The following is a 16048-nucleotide window of genomic DNA, read 5'->3' as shown; positions in this document are numbered from 1 at the left end:
AATCCATAAGTTTCTTGGGCAGGAAAAGGAAAAGCTGCTTACATCTATATGTTAATGTAGTATCTATTTTTTGTATTTTATTTTCATCAGCTACAAAATGGAGTGTTTCTAGGGTGATGAAGTTACCTCTGTAAAGTCACATTCATGATGAGGGTAATTTTTGTGCATTTATTCACTGTTCTTATAACTTGGGTGGTGTTGGAAAAAATGGATACCTGCGAAACTAACCTTTTTAATTGATTCTTGTTTTAATTTAAAAGAAAAAAATCAGCCTCTTCTTTTCCTGTCAACTGTGCTTTCCATTTTTACTTGATTCCCACTTCCTCAGTCCTTCAATTTTTTGATAGCTAGCGTTTGGTCTGAGAAACTGAGAATGGGTTAGTCTGGTTTTACGTTATTTCTGTGCTTTCCGTGTGGCCTGTTGAATGTGATGTTGTAAATGACAGCTGCTTTGTTCTTTCAGCAATGTGATCAAAAGCATCTTGACAGTGTTGCTGGTAAGTTTTGCCATCTTCATAACTGAAAAGTTCCTCTTGTTTATTTTGAGTAGTTCTAATGCAGAAAACAAGATACTGTAACGTATTAGCAAACAAAGAAAACAGCTCTGTTGGACACTGTAATCTGGCTCAGAAATCTCTTATTCTTAATATATTTAATATTTTTCAAGTATTAAAGTGTTGCAAAAAATAATACACCAGTATGAACATAACAATTTCAACAGTATAAATGTGTGCCAAACTAAATTGAATCTCCTTCAACCAAGTATAGCACTTAAAAACAAACTTGTACATATAAAAATTTTTATTCAGTGATGTCTTCTGCTGGAACAACTTCCAAAAGCATCTGAAGGTGCATAGTGATGGGCTCTGAGAAGAAAAGTTGTTGTTAGAGGCTTTATGAGATAACAGTATTTCTATTCAGACTTACACTATTTTTCTAAGTGAGGAAATTGTCCTTGTGAGTAGTTGTCTGTCTTTCCTGTATTTGTATCTCAAAAAATAAGGTGAGAGGAATAAAAACAATCTTAAGACCCAAACTACAACATTCCAGGGTTTTTAAACTTGCTCATATTAAAGTACAATGCTTCTAATTGCAGAATTATATAATATTTAATAATCCGGGGGGCAGGAGAGACAGATGATGGATTTTTTTTAATGTCTGTAGAACTACTAATTCTGTCCTCTTCAGCTAGTTCCACTTACCCTTTTAGAAATACCTGTGTATCCTGTTTTCCCTGAGATAATTGCAAAGAGTTTCTCTTGTGACTATGCAAAATAATTTTATAAATGGTCACACTGGTTTCTTGCAGCTTTTACTTTACTCAGCAGCACTGTGATTATTTTTGGTCTTAATGCTGTTAATGTTTTCTTTAGTAAGTATAGTAAAATTGATAACCTGAGCTCAAAGCACACTATTTTGTGGCATAAGAGTGTATGTCTGCTAATATTTAGTTAATGGCTAAAGCAACGTTTTGAAATACGGACAATCGAAAAAACTAACTTTACAGATAAAATAGTTCTGTTCATTTTAAAAGTCAGTTTCTTTGTGCTACTACAGTGATGTATTGCTCTTTTGTGAATTAAGTTTTGTTTTTCCTGAAGTCAGACATCACTTTTTTCCACAGGAAGGAGTAAAATCACAATCTTCAGTAAAGTTCACTATATGCCTGGAAAATTGCCTCCCTCCACACCCTGCTCATGTGATTTAGATGGGATGGACCATATAATGAGCTTCATTATGGTCATTAATCTAAAGCTTAGCAATGTTTTGTTGAATTTGGAGCTGGATATCCGAGGTATACTTACTTGATATTTTTTGGGGCCAGTTGAATTTAAAATGAACAAAAAGTACATAAACTATAAGTCCACTAAGTATAAATAAAACACAGTACAAATAGGCCAATTCAGGAGCACTGATGATTGGTGCCAATACCAGTAAAGTAGAGACTAATGTCACTATGACTGGAATGATGATGGGTATCTGCAAGATACAAAGCACAAAATTACTTGTTTGTTCTTTTGCTGTTCTTACAGAAGTTGCACATATGAAAGAAGAATATTTTCATGGTCTTATGCATTTTTTCCTCTTAATAGTTCTGTAATTAGATGGGGCACTTGAAAGAGTAGCAAGAATATGGATAGGGAAAACTCTTTTGCTAAATCATTGACCAAGGTCTCTTTGTCTGTATTGCAAATTGCTGTTTAAAAATTTGCATTTTAATAAATCTGGGACCTGACTCCAGTGCAATGACCTGGGGCCTTATTTCGGGTACTTTCAGTGGTAGTCTGCTGACTGCAGTTTCCCATCCCTGAAAATCTGGCTTATGCCCGTGGTCTGTGCAAGTAAAAATAAACATTGTGTAATCTTTTCCCAGTCCTTATGAGCTTTGTCCTAGTGCAAAACTGGAACAAAGAGGAGAATTACAAATAAATGGCTAGGTTTCAGGTAAGGGGTGAAAAAAACAAACAAGGAGGCATCTGCCTGAGAATGTTGTTTAAATATCCAAATATTTAGGATGAGTTAGTGTTTCAGTATTTATGGGAATGGAGGAAAACCCATATTGAGTGCTGAACTCACCCTGATTGGTCTCCTGAGTTCCTTTCTTGTAAACCTCATAACGATGAGTGCAAGTACAGTTAAACCATAAAATATCCAGACTGCAAAACTAAAATAATTTATGAGTGTGTCAATGTCACCAGGGATAATATAAATAATAGCAATGGCCCCCTAAAAATGAAAACAAAAATTAATAAGAGTCTGTTATAATAAGAAGGCTGAATTTTACTTGTGTCAGTGTGTTATGGTGTTCCAGAATATGATCTGTGAATGCTTTTGCTTAAACATTTGGGTAAGTGTATTGCAACACCTTTAATGATAGTGTCCGCATCCTGCCAAAATGTGTTTATTTTTGTGCGCAATCTTAATTCTATTTTAAGTCAAAAGACTTAAAATTTGTGTGTGTTAATTTGTTGACTGCGTATCTTGGAGTAAGTGATGATACTAAATATATTTTTACGTTATTAAAGTTGCTGGGAGTCGACAGAGCAATTGAATTCTGAATTTATCTTGTTTTACCTTGAAGATAAACGGTTAAAATAAAAATAACAAGATATTCTAGATTTATTTTTAAATGTATTTGCTGAATAGAATTTTTTTTAGTGAGATGTAAATGCATTGCTACAGGGAGCAAATAGGGTAGTGATAGCTTGCTTTCAGGCACATCCTGTGAAAGGATTTGCCTAATACTAATCATTCATTTAACTTTTTAATTTGTTTCCATGCTGTGGATTCTTAAACATTTTAATTTTAAAATCCAGTTCTGGAATGAAACTGTTCAAATTGAGAAGTTGGGGGGTTTATATAGTCTTTTTTCCTAATAGGTATTTAGCAATTTTCTTGTCTAGATAGTCAAAGATATGTGTCAAGATTGCTGGTAAGAAATCATGAAAGTATGTATGAAGAATTTTTGTTGATAATTTTTCTGTACTTGGAATATATACTTACGTAAAATATGATAGCAGGTGCTGGTGTTAGACGCTTAACACTAATGTAAGATAGCACCTTTAGCATGTGCCCTTCACGACCTGCAACGTAAACAAGTCTGACAAAATAAAAACAAGGCAATCTAGTTAGTGTGGTACCTAGACTTTTAACTGGCATTACTTAAAAAAAAAAAAAAAAAAAAAAAACAAAAAAAAAAACCAACACCACCCCATTCATTTTCAGGTTTGTTTTATTGTGTGGCTACATCTGACTATAATTTTGTCAGTATTTCCTTTGATATGCAGTGGGATTTAAGGAGTATTGTAGTACACTGAAGTAAGGGAAATAACCAGTGTTAAACTAGTGAACCTGAAACTAATTTCAGAATTGTTAGTTTGCATTTTTTCCAAAATAATTTTAAATTAAATGTTAGCTACTGTGTCCCTTTTAATTAATTATTTCCTTTTTAATTTGCTTCATATCAAAAAACTACACTGACAACCTTCTGTCAGAAAAGTTTGTCTTTACAGCCCTATCATATTCAGATGGATTTGAAATTTTAAAATATTTTGAAATAATAAATGGAAGCATTCAACAACTGATAGGAATAGCTTCTCTTTACAATTCTTATCTTTATCATTACTGGTGTAGTCATGTTCTTACTGGTAGTTTTTTTAACTGTTTGATTCTTAGCTTTAAATTTGTTGAGGTCAAAAAAACCCCTGTTGTGCTGTATCTGCTTTGAATTAAGAATAGGAGACCTCATTTTCTAATTTTTCAAACCTGCATAGCCACTGTTTCTTTTTGAAGATTAAATAATGTAGCTAGATTTGCAGGTACTTAATTACTTTTTGTACATTTGGATCAGAAGAATCTATCTTTATGTGTGTAGATAAATAAGTGTATATATAAATTTTTTTCCATCTTTTAAAAATTTTCATTTTAAGATATTTAGAATGGGAACTTACCTGCCTGCAGTAAAACAGGTCCCATTGGCAGATCCAATTGTAGAAAAGGCCACAAAGAGAGGAACTATCCAAGAGGCTGGATAAAGGACTCTGTCTCCGAATGTCTGTGATATGGGATCAAAGTTAATCATTTTTGTCATTTTAACTACCATATGGCATATTCAGTAGTGTTGGAGCCTCTTTAAAAGTACAATAAATTGGTATCTAAGGTATGTTACCAATAAAAACATGGTATATGTTGTATATTTTGTGTAGTTATTAAAGAATGCTTTGCCAAACAAAGAGCTGGATTAATTCATGAACCACTCCTTTATAGAGTGGAATGCTGTTGTCATGGTGTTTGAGATGCAGCATCTTTAGGAAACACTGGGAGACAGATGTGAAAAATATACAGAAATTAAATTCTGTTAAAGACACCTGGTTTGGGGATGTGTCTGCAAAACAAAAAGCATTGCCACAGAGCGCCATGCATACACAAGCTGGTTTCAGCCTATATAGGAGTAACACTAGTAGCGACAGCATGACAACCTAGGCCTTACGGGTGAACGAGTAAAGGACAAACTTGCTAAGGTCTTTCACTACACTTCAGTGTTTACCTGTGCCATGGTATGTTAGTTGTTACTGCAGGGTAGATTAGATCGAATGCAGGTATGTTGATCTACAGTAAATGAGTTTGAATTAAAACTCTTTTGACAGGTAGGGTTTGGGTTTTTAGTTGGGGGTGGTTAACTTTTTTTAGTAGGTCCAGCATAAAGAGTTCTGGTTTTGCACAAGTCTAATATCGGTGTTGTTTCTTTGTCCAGTAGTAGGAACTTATCAGTGGTAAGCAAGAAGTCTGCTTACAGATGTATAGACCTTTTTACACAGTGCTTTCCTCCTTTTGCTCTTTGCTGTCTGCCTTTATACTGCTCAGTGGCAGTTCTGAGATTTTGTTGTTAATTTAGTCTGAGTTTAGTGCTAGCTGATGTGTGTTGTTCAGATTGTAAATTTAGTTGTATATTGAAGAGGACTAGTTATTAAACAAGATGTAACTTGGTATATCCATTGCTGTACCTCTTGGTGCAAACAAGATGCTGAAATGCACCCAAGTTCTACATTTTAAAACATTTTATTTTTCAACATTTTTAAGTATTTCTACATTAGTGTACTTCTTCGCTGTGCTACACTGTATTTTGCATGCATGTCACATACTGTTTGTTTTCCCCAAAAACTAACATTAGGAAAAATTGCTGCATGACCTCTCAGCAGTTGTTTTGGAGACAAATGTCGCACGGAAAATTTACCAAGTAGAACTGAAGGGACAGATGTGTTTAAGATTTTAGAAATATAGGTAATCTTTGATTTTTATCTGTAATAGTATGTCTTGCAATAATGTAAAAAGGATATTTCTTAGCTTTGTTAAGAAAAAAAAGCCAGAGTAAGAAGGAAGTGAATTATGGACTACTTGCTGTTGTCTCCAGAATGACAAACTTTGATCTACTGTCATTTTGCATGTGCTTGTTTCTCAGAAATACTGGAAACACTGAAAAGGGCAAAGTAGCAGTCAGATGTTGTTTTTCCTTCCATCTTTTTGGTGCTTATGGAAAACTGTCAACCTCTGAGCTGCAGTATTTACAAAATGTTAGCTGAATACTGCATTACTTTCGCTTCCTTTTTTTTTTTTCCTTGGGATATGACAGAACTACTGTTTAAGCATTACTGAAATAAATTTTAGATGAAGAAATAACAGTAGATAATGGGGAAAAAGGTGACAGTGACAGCTTAGACAAATTGATTGTATCTTAAGAAAAATTGCAGGTTCCTTTTTGCTCATGACTTCAATACACACAGCCTTCTTCAGATGCTCTATTACAAAATAAAGTGGCTTACCACAGCAACTGCCTGGGACTGCAGGAGTTCTGTTGAAGTCATTACGGTGAAATATGAAATGTTTATCAGAACGTAACAAACTGTAACCAAGGGGATTCCAATAATTATAGATAGCGGTAGATTTCTAAAGAATGCAAAAGTAAGACTCCATCAACATTGCTGTATCACTGGTAGAGTTGTCATAGTAAACTATGGACTCTTAATTTTCCTCATATGCTCTTCAGGTGTACTTGCATTTCTTTATTTTAGAGCCATGGAAATCAGAATTTTAAAAAAGGAAAAATGCAAATCTATGAAGCCTGTAATAGATGCTAATTAGTTTTGTCTGTTAGTGCTCAAACCTTGAATAACCATTGCTTTTAAAAACAAATGAAAATATATGCCTGCTTGTACAAAAATATTAAATGTTTGATTCTTGTCATTAGAAACACTGCTTTCCTACATAGTTTTACCTGTAAGGATTTTTAAGTTCTTCTGTGATGTAATTGAGTTGATTCCTGGAAGGAAAAATATTCATACAATGTTATTAGCAGTCAGATGTTGAAATACTGATATATTAATGAAGTCAGGTGTTATTTCTTGTGTTACTGGTTTTTACCTCTTCAGTTAAAAAAAAAAAAGGTACAACCCATCTTTTAAGTAGTAAAACTGCAAGACAAAGAACTATGTGAGCTTTTTATCCAAATACCAGCCTCTTGGTTTACCATCTTTTCTTCCATTATCCAGTTTGAGAAGTATCTCTTGAGATTTAGAAATGAGATTGTCTTAGTCCTTAGATAAAATATCCCAGAATAACAAACCAAAAATTTGGCAGACATTTATCTCAAATTTACAAGATTGCCTTCAAACTTCAAGCTTTGCAATATCTGAGTCTTAAAAGCACAAGCGTACCCATTGCAAGGACTGAAGCAAATCTGCTAACATTTCACAATTGTTTTGTAAGTCATATTGTCTAGAAAACTGGCATGAAAACCTTTTTAAGGGTTACATTTATCAAAATTACAATTTCCAGATACTCATTTTTGCTAGAGCACATAGACCAGATTGAAACAAGATTTTTACTCATCCACTTCTGAAAATGTGAGGAAGAGTTGGTATTTACAGTTCAACAGGCTAATTTTCAAATGTTGGTGCCTGGTGGTTACATATTGAAATAATTCTTTAGACACCAGTTTCCCTGCCCCCTTAAAAAATCTAGGTGAATGTCTGAATTAGACTTACATGCCTGAGTTGAGACACTCAAGCTTGGAAATAGAACCTGAAAGAGTAATCCATTTAAAAATAAATTCAGTTTGAAGCATCTAAATGGAACTTGCTTTGTTGTAAGTTAAGATTTACATCAGTTCATTCCAAAACATGGATCTATATGCAAACTTTTACAGTTTGAACATTTAAGAATAGCATTAATGGATCAGACCTTGATATTAGATTTGTGCCAACAGAGCCCTAGACCAACTGACATTCCCTTTAGTTTCAGGAAATGAAACATCTAAACTATTTTCTGGACTGTGGCCGATGAAGTTACATATTCCTGCCAGTAAATAAGCTGCTGCTTATGAAAATAATTCTAGAAAGCACTCTTCTGGGTATTAAATATAGATGCTGTATGAAGAACATAAAAACCTAAATCCATCCATATCTGATTATTTTCAAATTTGAAGTGTTTTCTTAAAATCTAACCTGGTAAATAATAATAGATAAATAGATGTGGGTATTTAAAATTGAAAGCATCTCAGGGAAGACAACTTCAATGTTTTTACATTAATTCCAAGTGAAACTGAATAAGAAAAAATTTGAAAGTTGAACCTTATGAATTCTGACAATTTTTTTTTTATGTTCTCCTGTACTAATCGAACACCACTACATATTTCACCAGAAATGGAATTTGATGGGGTAACCTGTAGGGGCTCTGGGAAGGCTGTTTTTCTGTAACATAGTGGAATTAAACTGTGTTATGTTCTTCTCATTACCACAGCAGCTAAGCAGCTTCAGCAGCAAAGCAGTAGCCCTTTCAGGATCTAGTATAGTTTCTTTCCCTACTAAACAGCAACTTGAAGATTTGGGAGTTTTAGGGGTTTGGGGTCTTAGTTTGTTTTGGGGGTGGTTTTTTTGTTTCATCTTGTTTTGGGTTTTGTGGGTTTTGGTTTGTTTTTTTTGGTTTGTTTTTTTTTTTTTTTTTTTTTAACCAAACTGGTGTTCTTTTTCCAGAATTCATTAAGAGATTCTTAATAACAGTTCAGGTGTTAGCTTTTTCAGATCACATCTTTTTGAGTTCTACAGGGAGAGAATAAACCAGTTAAAGGCTGTTAAACTGTAACCATTAACGCTAGTAAAGATACCTTACCATCCATCATACGCCCAGAGTCCATTATAAAATGCCAAACCAATAGAACTAACAGAAATTTTACTGTCCTTGAAAGAATCTTCAAAGTTTTCAGTTTTTCCTGCAAATAAGACGTAGATTACTGATCAGTGTTGAAATGAATTCCTTTAATCCCTGCCAAATGAAGAAACATTTCAACATCTGTTTCATGATTTGAAACATCTCACTGTTAAAATCAATTAATACCAATTTTTATTAATTGATCTGCCATGTTGTATTTCCCACCCACCCCCTTCTCTAAAAGAAAATACCGTAGTTCCCAAGAGATCTGGAACTAAAACACTGAATAAAGAGAGCCTTATTGTTGTGCCACTTCTGTCAATGGGAAATTTTTTAATGGTCATAGCAGAAGCTAAAATAATTTTGCTAGTAAAGTATATTTAATTACCTTGTGCAAGGAGAACAATTCCACTTACAATAATGATTGTGACAATGATCATTTTAGCAGCTGTGAGAAAATTCTGGAGATAGCTTCCCAGCTTCACACTCAGTGAATTCACTATTGTAATTATCACTAAAAGAAATAAATTTATGAATTTCTGTGTTAAATTTGTCAGAATTTAAAGAAAAGTTGCCTCTTAAAACCTTCTTCCCCCCCCTTATTTACTGTACTGCTTTTTCCTTCCACTGTTTTTGTCTATATTATTAATACAGTTTTTTAACATACTATGGTTGGATAACTTCTAAAATAGTGAGGAAAAACAGTTTTCTGAATTAGATTTTGGCAGTACCTTTAACAAAAAAAAAGTATTGAAGTTGCACAGCATTCTGATAAATACAAAAACAGTATCTCCACATGTAATTTTTTTTTTCCTTTTCTGCTAGAGATAAGCATTCATTGCACAACTGTATCTATCTTTAAATAAAAAATAAAAGAAACTTAGGCTAGGAACAAATAATTTTTAACCTGTCCTTTTTATATGTTGTTGAAGTAGTTATTGTGGGAAGTACTTGCTATACTGTGTTCCAAAGTTTCCTGTTGTTTTCACTGTAGGGTCACTTCCTGGTGTCTTCATGAAGATTAACTTACTGAAGTCTCACTATGCTGAAATGCATTCATTGATGGGGGCCAAGTGGAAATCGCTATGCAATTATGGATCTTGGCTCTTTCTTAAAAAGTATGAATCTTACCAATGGCAGCTGCTGCAAGACACTTGACGACAACTTGGGGTGGATCACAGCCTGGATAAAAAGGAGCTGATGCATATTCCGCAAAGCTGAGACAAATGATTGCAAATGAACTGGGTTTTGTGACGAGTAAGCTTGTCCAAGAAAACAAAAATGCTGGAATTGGGCCAAATGCCTCCATAAGGTAAGGATATTCTCCCCCGGATTTTGTGATCATTGTACCAAGCTCAGCAAAACAAAGTGCACCTGAATAACGAGAAAAGCATTTATTACTGGTTTAGTTCATACACTTGTTAAGCTATGACTGGCTAGAACAGAGTATCACTTTTTCATAGGTAGAGAAGTTATAGAAATGGATACATACAATGCATCATTAATCTTCATGTTTCTGTACATTTTACTGTATATGCAAAATCCTAATTGCGAGCAACTGGAAAAAAATGTACTGAAACTTTTAAGTTACAGCCCAGGATTTACTACTATTGGTGTTTAAGACAGGCATTCTCATTTCATGTTGGATTTCTGTTTAAGAAACCAAGACTATAAGAAGCACCTAAGTGACAACTGCACTGGCTGACCTACCGTTTGGAAACTTGAAAAAAATAGACTTGCTGCACAATTTTTAAGTAAAATGTCTACTAAGCTCAGCTTTAAAATGCAATGATACTTCTAGATTTATTGCTGTAGCTGTCATCTTGCATAAATATGCCATGTACCTGACACAATGGCCAAAGAATTCCTTTTGTTTTCCTGAAGTATTTTGAGGTGCTTAGTGCTAAATTTTCAGACAATAGAATTAGATTTCCACAGTTACACAAGTAGAAAAATAGCAGAAGTACCTAGCTCACTGCCGGTAAATTTCATATTTTGCCTGTGATTTAAGTAGAAAAGTATTTTCTTTATTAGAGTTAGTGAATGAAGTAAGCAAAACTAAAACTTGCTTTCAAAATGAACTAAAAATGGGCTTTACAATTTTAAAAACTTAATTTTTCTTTTAGAAAGTACATATTTTAAATTTTTGCCCAAGTACTGCTACACTCCTCAGGATATGATTGATTTTGATCTAAGTGCTATTAGCTAATTTGTGGAATGAGAGTAGTATGCAGAAACAGAAAGATTTAAGCAAAGATTCAAATGATCTGTTGACTCCTTTACCTAATGTTGCAAGAATTCCACAGGCTGCCCAGATGGTTAAGCAAGGACCCACAGCTCCAACATTGGCAAGTACCGATTTTGGAGAAACAAAGATACCTGAGCCAATAATTGTACCAACAATCATACAGATTCCACTGATGAGGCCCACCTTGAAATAAAATGAGACATTTTGGTAAAGTAATTTCTAATAATAACTTTCGGCATAATACAATTACAGTAATTGTCATCACTGACTTTTTGGTTTTTTCAGCTTTCAACATACAGCTTCTCCAAAGAAATATATTAAACTATGTGAAGTTTCTCTCTTCTTTCCAAGATGCACACGCATCATGTGGCATACTCCTGCTGTTTCCAAAAGTATGGTTACTTGGACTTTGCCTTCCTGTGTATTTGCTTTATTAAACCGTCCTTTGGATTATGTGGGTCTCAAATCTAACCTTGTATAGGAGAACATCCCCTTTCCACTCTTTGATTAAACACTGAAATTCTTTTATGAGCACTTGAAGAATCTGAATTTTCTAAGATTCAGAAATTTGCTTTCTTAGATGCAGTCTTATTTTTCTTTTCTTTCAGGAGTTGTTTTCCTCTCCTTGCCTCAGGTGTTTGTGTACAGGAATTGTCTTGATACTGCTAGGTGGTAAAAAGATCATGTTCTCCTCACTTTGTAGTCACCTACATGTTACATGAAACTACTAAAACTTGAGGCATCTCCTGCTAAAAAACAGTGGCATGGGCTACTTAAATTTTCCTGTTAGTTATGGCTAGTCTAATAACATCAATACTCTTCCAGTCTTGGCACCAAACTAAAACCACATAGAGAATCTTTTTCCAGGTTACTTAAACATAAAGAGGAATTCCACTTCCTCCTGAGAGCAGGTGGCACATCTGTTTTCTAAAGCATCTGTAGTTTTCTGGAGGAGACAAATTTTCACTTGTCTTTCTGTACCGGCGGCTATTTTATGGCTATAAACACTAACAAACTTTCAGAAGCAACGAGCTGAACAACCCACTTCAGCCTCTGAGAAGTACATGTAGAAGGAAACAGTAAAATCTATGAAGCATCTCACTTGATCAACTTTGAAGTTATCAGACAGAAAAATAATTCAAAGACTTAAAAAAAAACCCTTCTTTTTAATTGTGTTATATCAGAGCTATTTAATTGGTAATTGGCAGTTTCCTAAAGTGTAAACTAACCACACCGTCAAGATATTAGTGCATCACTGCTAAATTGGGATACAGTTGCAGTTTTTGTATGATGATGCATGTGCACAGATACCCCCCGACTGCCTCCCTCTGCCAGCCCTTCACACGCACACGGACTGAAGGGGGAAAAGAAAAAGTTTTGCCTGCTTTTGTAGGTTCATCGTTTGGGGTTCATGACTCTGAATGGATTCTCCATCCTCTTTTCCGTTGTTCTCTCCTTTTCTTTTTCTCAAGCTTTCTTTCCCCATTTGGTTTACTTGTTGAAATCTCTAAAGAAATAAAAACAAAATATCAGTCCAGCATATTAATGTTTGAGTTTTGCTGATAGATATGGGTCCAAAATAGTGTAGGTAAGTATTGCCAGAAAACATACACATAACACACACACTCTCGCTCACAGGCAAAGGACTTCCATTTTGCTACCTACTCGGAGATTGAAGCAAAGAGGCGTTAGGACTACTTCACCTCATCCATCTGACTTGCTGTGGATTTTCCTCATACCCACCTGGCAGTGAATGTCTTTATCTTCTGTCTCAGGTTACGTTCAGTTGAGAGGATGTCCTTACTGGAACAATCTAGGTTTTATAGCTAGTCCCTCCTTTGAATTCCTCCAGAGGCCCAGACAGATTTAATCTTTCTCCCAAAAGCTGGTCTGTTTTCTTATCTAGGAGACCTTCTTTCTGATCTTCGTTAAATTAAGCCTTGTCCCAGTTCCTTGGAGATGTAAGTATCTGCTAAACCAAGTGTTGTCTGCTGTAATTGTCTAATTAGCAGCTCTTTGCCTCAAAAAGAATCGCCAGTCTTCTCCATGTTGACTCGCAGTGAATGTCTTCTACTGAACATTTTGTTCTGTTTAGAATTGGAATGTAAACAGTTTGTTTTCAAATTGAAACTTAGACTTGGGGGTGTGGGGATTTTGCTTGTTTCCCATAGTATTGGAATAAAATACAGCCTGAGATGGTGAAGGGAACTGATCAGGTTAGGACCTGATTCTCAAAAGTTGATTCAGTCAAAAGTGTCTTCTCTCCTCAGACCCTACAGCTATAATTACTAGAATCTGAATGTCGAAGATCATTTTGCAGTTATGCAGACAGTAATTCAGGAATGCACCATGTTCAGGCAACTTAGCTAGTATCCAGGCTACAAAAGTGGAGCATTTTAAATTGACAGAACACCTATCTCGGTACTGCTGGTCTTCAGAAACTTTTGGACTATAAAGACAGCCAGGTTTTTTTGAATTTAAAGATTTGTAGAAGAGACTGTAATGAATCCAACTTTTAAGATTAAACCTACAACAGAAAATTGCCCACGTAAGGAATGCAGGGCTTGGGTCACTGAATTTTATTACAGCTTTGTGCCCAACTTCTTTCTTTAAAGTTATGTATTTAGAATGTTCTAATCATTGTCTTTTAGCAATTCATAATTTCACTTACCTTATTTATTTATATTTGTTTGGCGTTAATTGGGTCCAGGAATCTTTGTATAGTGGATTTCTTTATTTCTCCCGTTAGATTTACCAGCCAGTTAGACAGCAAGACGTGTCCATGTCTGAAACCAAAATACGCAGAAGCAGCAGCAGCTTAAGTACATAGGTTATAAAAGGTAATCATTAAACCCATTCTCAGCCAAGAAGCTTTGAGATAGGAACCACAGGTAAACCAATAGTCCAATTAGTTTATCTTTAAAAAAAAAAAAGTCTTTGTTCCATTTGTGAGAATGTTTGTCCAGTACCTAAGTAGTATATTACATAGTGAGAGTGAACCATAATTTGAAGAGTCTATTTTGATGATTTTGTATCAAGTAATTTCTAATTTTAAAATACTTTGGAAAGATAAGCTTGAAGTAATTGTCATATTATTGGTGCATTAAAAACATGTGGACAGATGTTAGCTGCATCCTATAAAAATAGTTGATGTTTTTATCTTGAGAAGGTAAAGAAGTATGAGCAGAAATTTTTCCTTTGTTTTTCATTAACCTGAAGGCAGCTGAGTGGGCAGCTTGTGTTCCCTTTACTTGCAGTTCCAAGTTTTCATTTTTGTATATGTTCAAAAATCTTCTAAATCATTACAATAATTTAGTGAAAAATGCCATTCTCTATATAGTGGTATATCCAGGAAAAAAAGGTATTGTTATCCTGAATGCTGAAATAAGGTAGTTTCTTTCATTCCGGCTAGTCATCCTTAAAATACTTGCAAAAAAAACCCCCCTTAATCACGTTTCACTTCATTGTTTTTGGCAGTGCAGTTGTACAGCTCCTTTCCTGTACAACAGCCGAACCAGTAAGTCCTGATCAACCTGATCTAACTTCAGCTGACTTGTTTCAATAAACATCTACTGTTAAAAGCTAAAAGATGTACTGGTATTAGTCACTAATGTTAAGATTTGTTATCTTGTTAAGATAATGCCTCATGAACATTAGTAGTACAGGATTAGAAATAAGACTACGTTGTTGGATGTAAGTATCAACAAAACTGTATCCTAGCATGATTTGACAGTTGTTTCTCTCTCTCTTTTTTTTTTTTTAACTTTCTGCTTAAGCATGCAGGCTTGATCAACAGGAATTCCCATCTTTTGTAATGTTGATGTAAATCTGTGACTAAAAATGGACTCTAAGAAAATGTGAAACAGACTTATATTGGTTTATATTTGCCATGTTTTGTGCTGGCTGAGCCAGACTCTGTGCTTTGAATGTCTTTCTCCGAGAGTGAGATTGTAAAGTAATGTCAGTACTGAAAACAAAACCAAAGCTGTGTTTTTTTAATCACTGTCTTACTTTTTCCTCTGTTTTTCTTGTTTAATTTTCACAGAAATAGGGTTAAGCTTCAAGAGAAGCTCTTTTGTCTTATCTGAACAATGGTCAGATAAAAGTTCTTTTTTCCTAGAGATAAAGAGAAGAAAGAGTGTTAATTATAGTCTTACTACAAGCATATGAAAAGACAGATACCAACAACTTACTCCTTTTTCTGCATCTTTTACAAGGTCTTTAAAATATTTTTCACGGTAATTGTGATGTAGGATTAAATAAACTAATGTTTTTATATCCATCAATTGCAGGTGCCTCATTTGGGATCAGATATCAGGTAATGTACTTCTATGTTCTCTATAGCTGATAGTTTTGAAATTAAGATTTATAATCTTCTCAACATTCATCTGTTTTTCATAAAATGCCACAGAGATTATTGAAATAGCTAATGTGAAAAGAAAAAAGAATGGGGGAAATCATACTATGGCGCTAATTTTGTCCCTCAAAATGGAGTAGACACACGTTTCACATCATCTCAACCCTGGAATTTCCAGACCAACAAAAAAAAAGGGGAAAAAAAAAACTTATGTAATTTTGATTAAAAGATAATGGAGTTTGTCATCTTTAATTCTATATTAAATAAAGTTTTGCTTAGGGTTTTTTTTTTTTAGTGTAGGTAATCATATGTCTTTTCTTTCAGCATCAGATCTATACTCTACTTTGTTTCTTCAGATACAATAAAGGCAACATTGCAAATATGTTGCTTGAGTTTTTCCCTAAGTAAAAAGTTTCTTTAGTCAACTTGGACTGTGTATTTGGAGAGTTCCCGTCTGTTCAATAGGTGTCTTAAATCTCTGCCAGTGACTTGACCTTAACTAGTCTGTGTTTCCTTATAAAAATGGAAAGATATCTTCATTTATTGTCTAGTTTTGTTTTAGGGGTTAATCTTCTTGGGATGCTATAAGCTTGTTAAAGGATTTGCAATTTTACTGGCAATCCTTCTTTTCCTCAGCCACTTAAGGAAAAAATAAACATTGAGTTAAAGAATTCTACTGTTATTTTCTTCGTGGACAAGAGAAATGGCATTTTACAGCTGTGGGAAAAGACTCCTTCCCT

General features: G+C 34.4%; 1 protein-coding gene across 1 annotated transcript; it reads right to left on the bottom strand.

Moving 5' to 3' along the window:
- Positions 1–298: 298 nt before the first annotated feature.
- Positions 299–15039, bottom strand: SLC7A9 (solute carrier family 7 member 9). Its single transcript, XM_052797785.1, has 13 exons — positions 13623–15039; positions 12333–13038; positions 10987–11134; positions 9835–10077; positions 9092–9217; positions 8665–8764; positions 6773–6817; positions 6321–6444; positions 4452–4555; positions 3505–3601; positions 2578–2727; positions 1806–1980; positions 299–866 (listed from the first exon to the last, which is right to left on the bottom strand). The coding sequence occupies exons 2-13, from the start codon at positions 12435–12437 to the stop codon at positions 802–804; spliced, it is 1482 nt and encodes a 493-aa protein (XP_052653745.1). The 5' UTR covers positions 12438–13038; positions 13623–15039; the 3' UTR covers positions 299–801.
- Positions 15040–16048: the final 1009 nt, after the last annotated feature.

The sequence above is a fragment of the Harpia harpyja genome, chromosome 9 (assembly GCF_026419915.1).
Source record: "Harpia harpyja isolate bHarHar1 chromosome 9, bHarHar1 primary haplotype, whole genome shotgun sequence".
NCBI classification, from domain to species: domain Eukaryota; kingdom Metazoa; phylum Chordata; class Aves; order Accipitriformes; family Accipitridae; genus Harpia; species Harpia harpyja.
The sequence above is the reverse complement of the archived record's forward strand: the minus strand, read 5'-3'. Positions and strand labels throughout refer to the sequence as shown.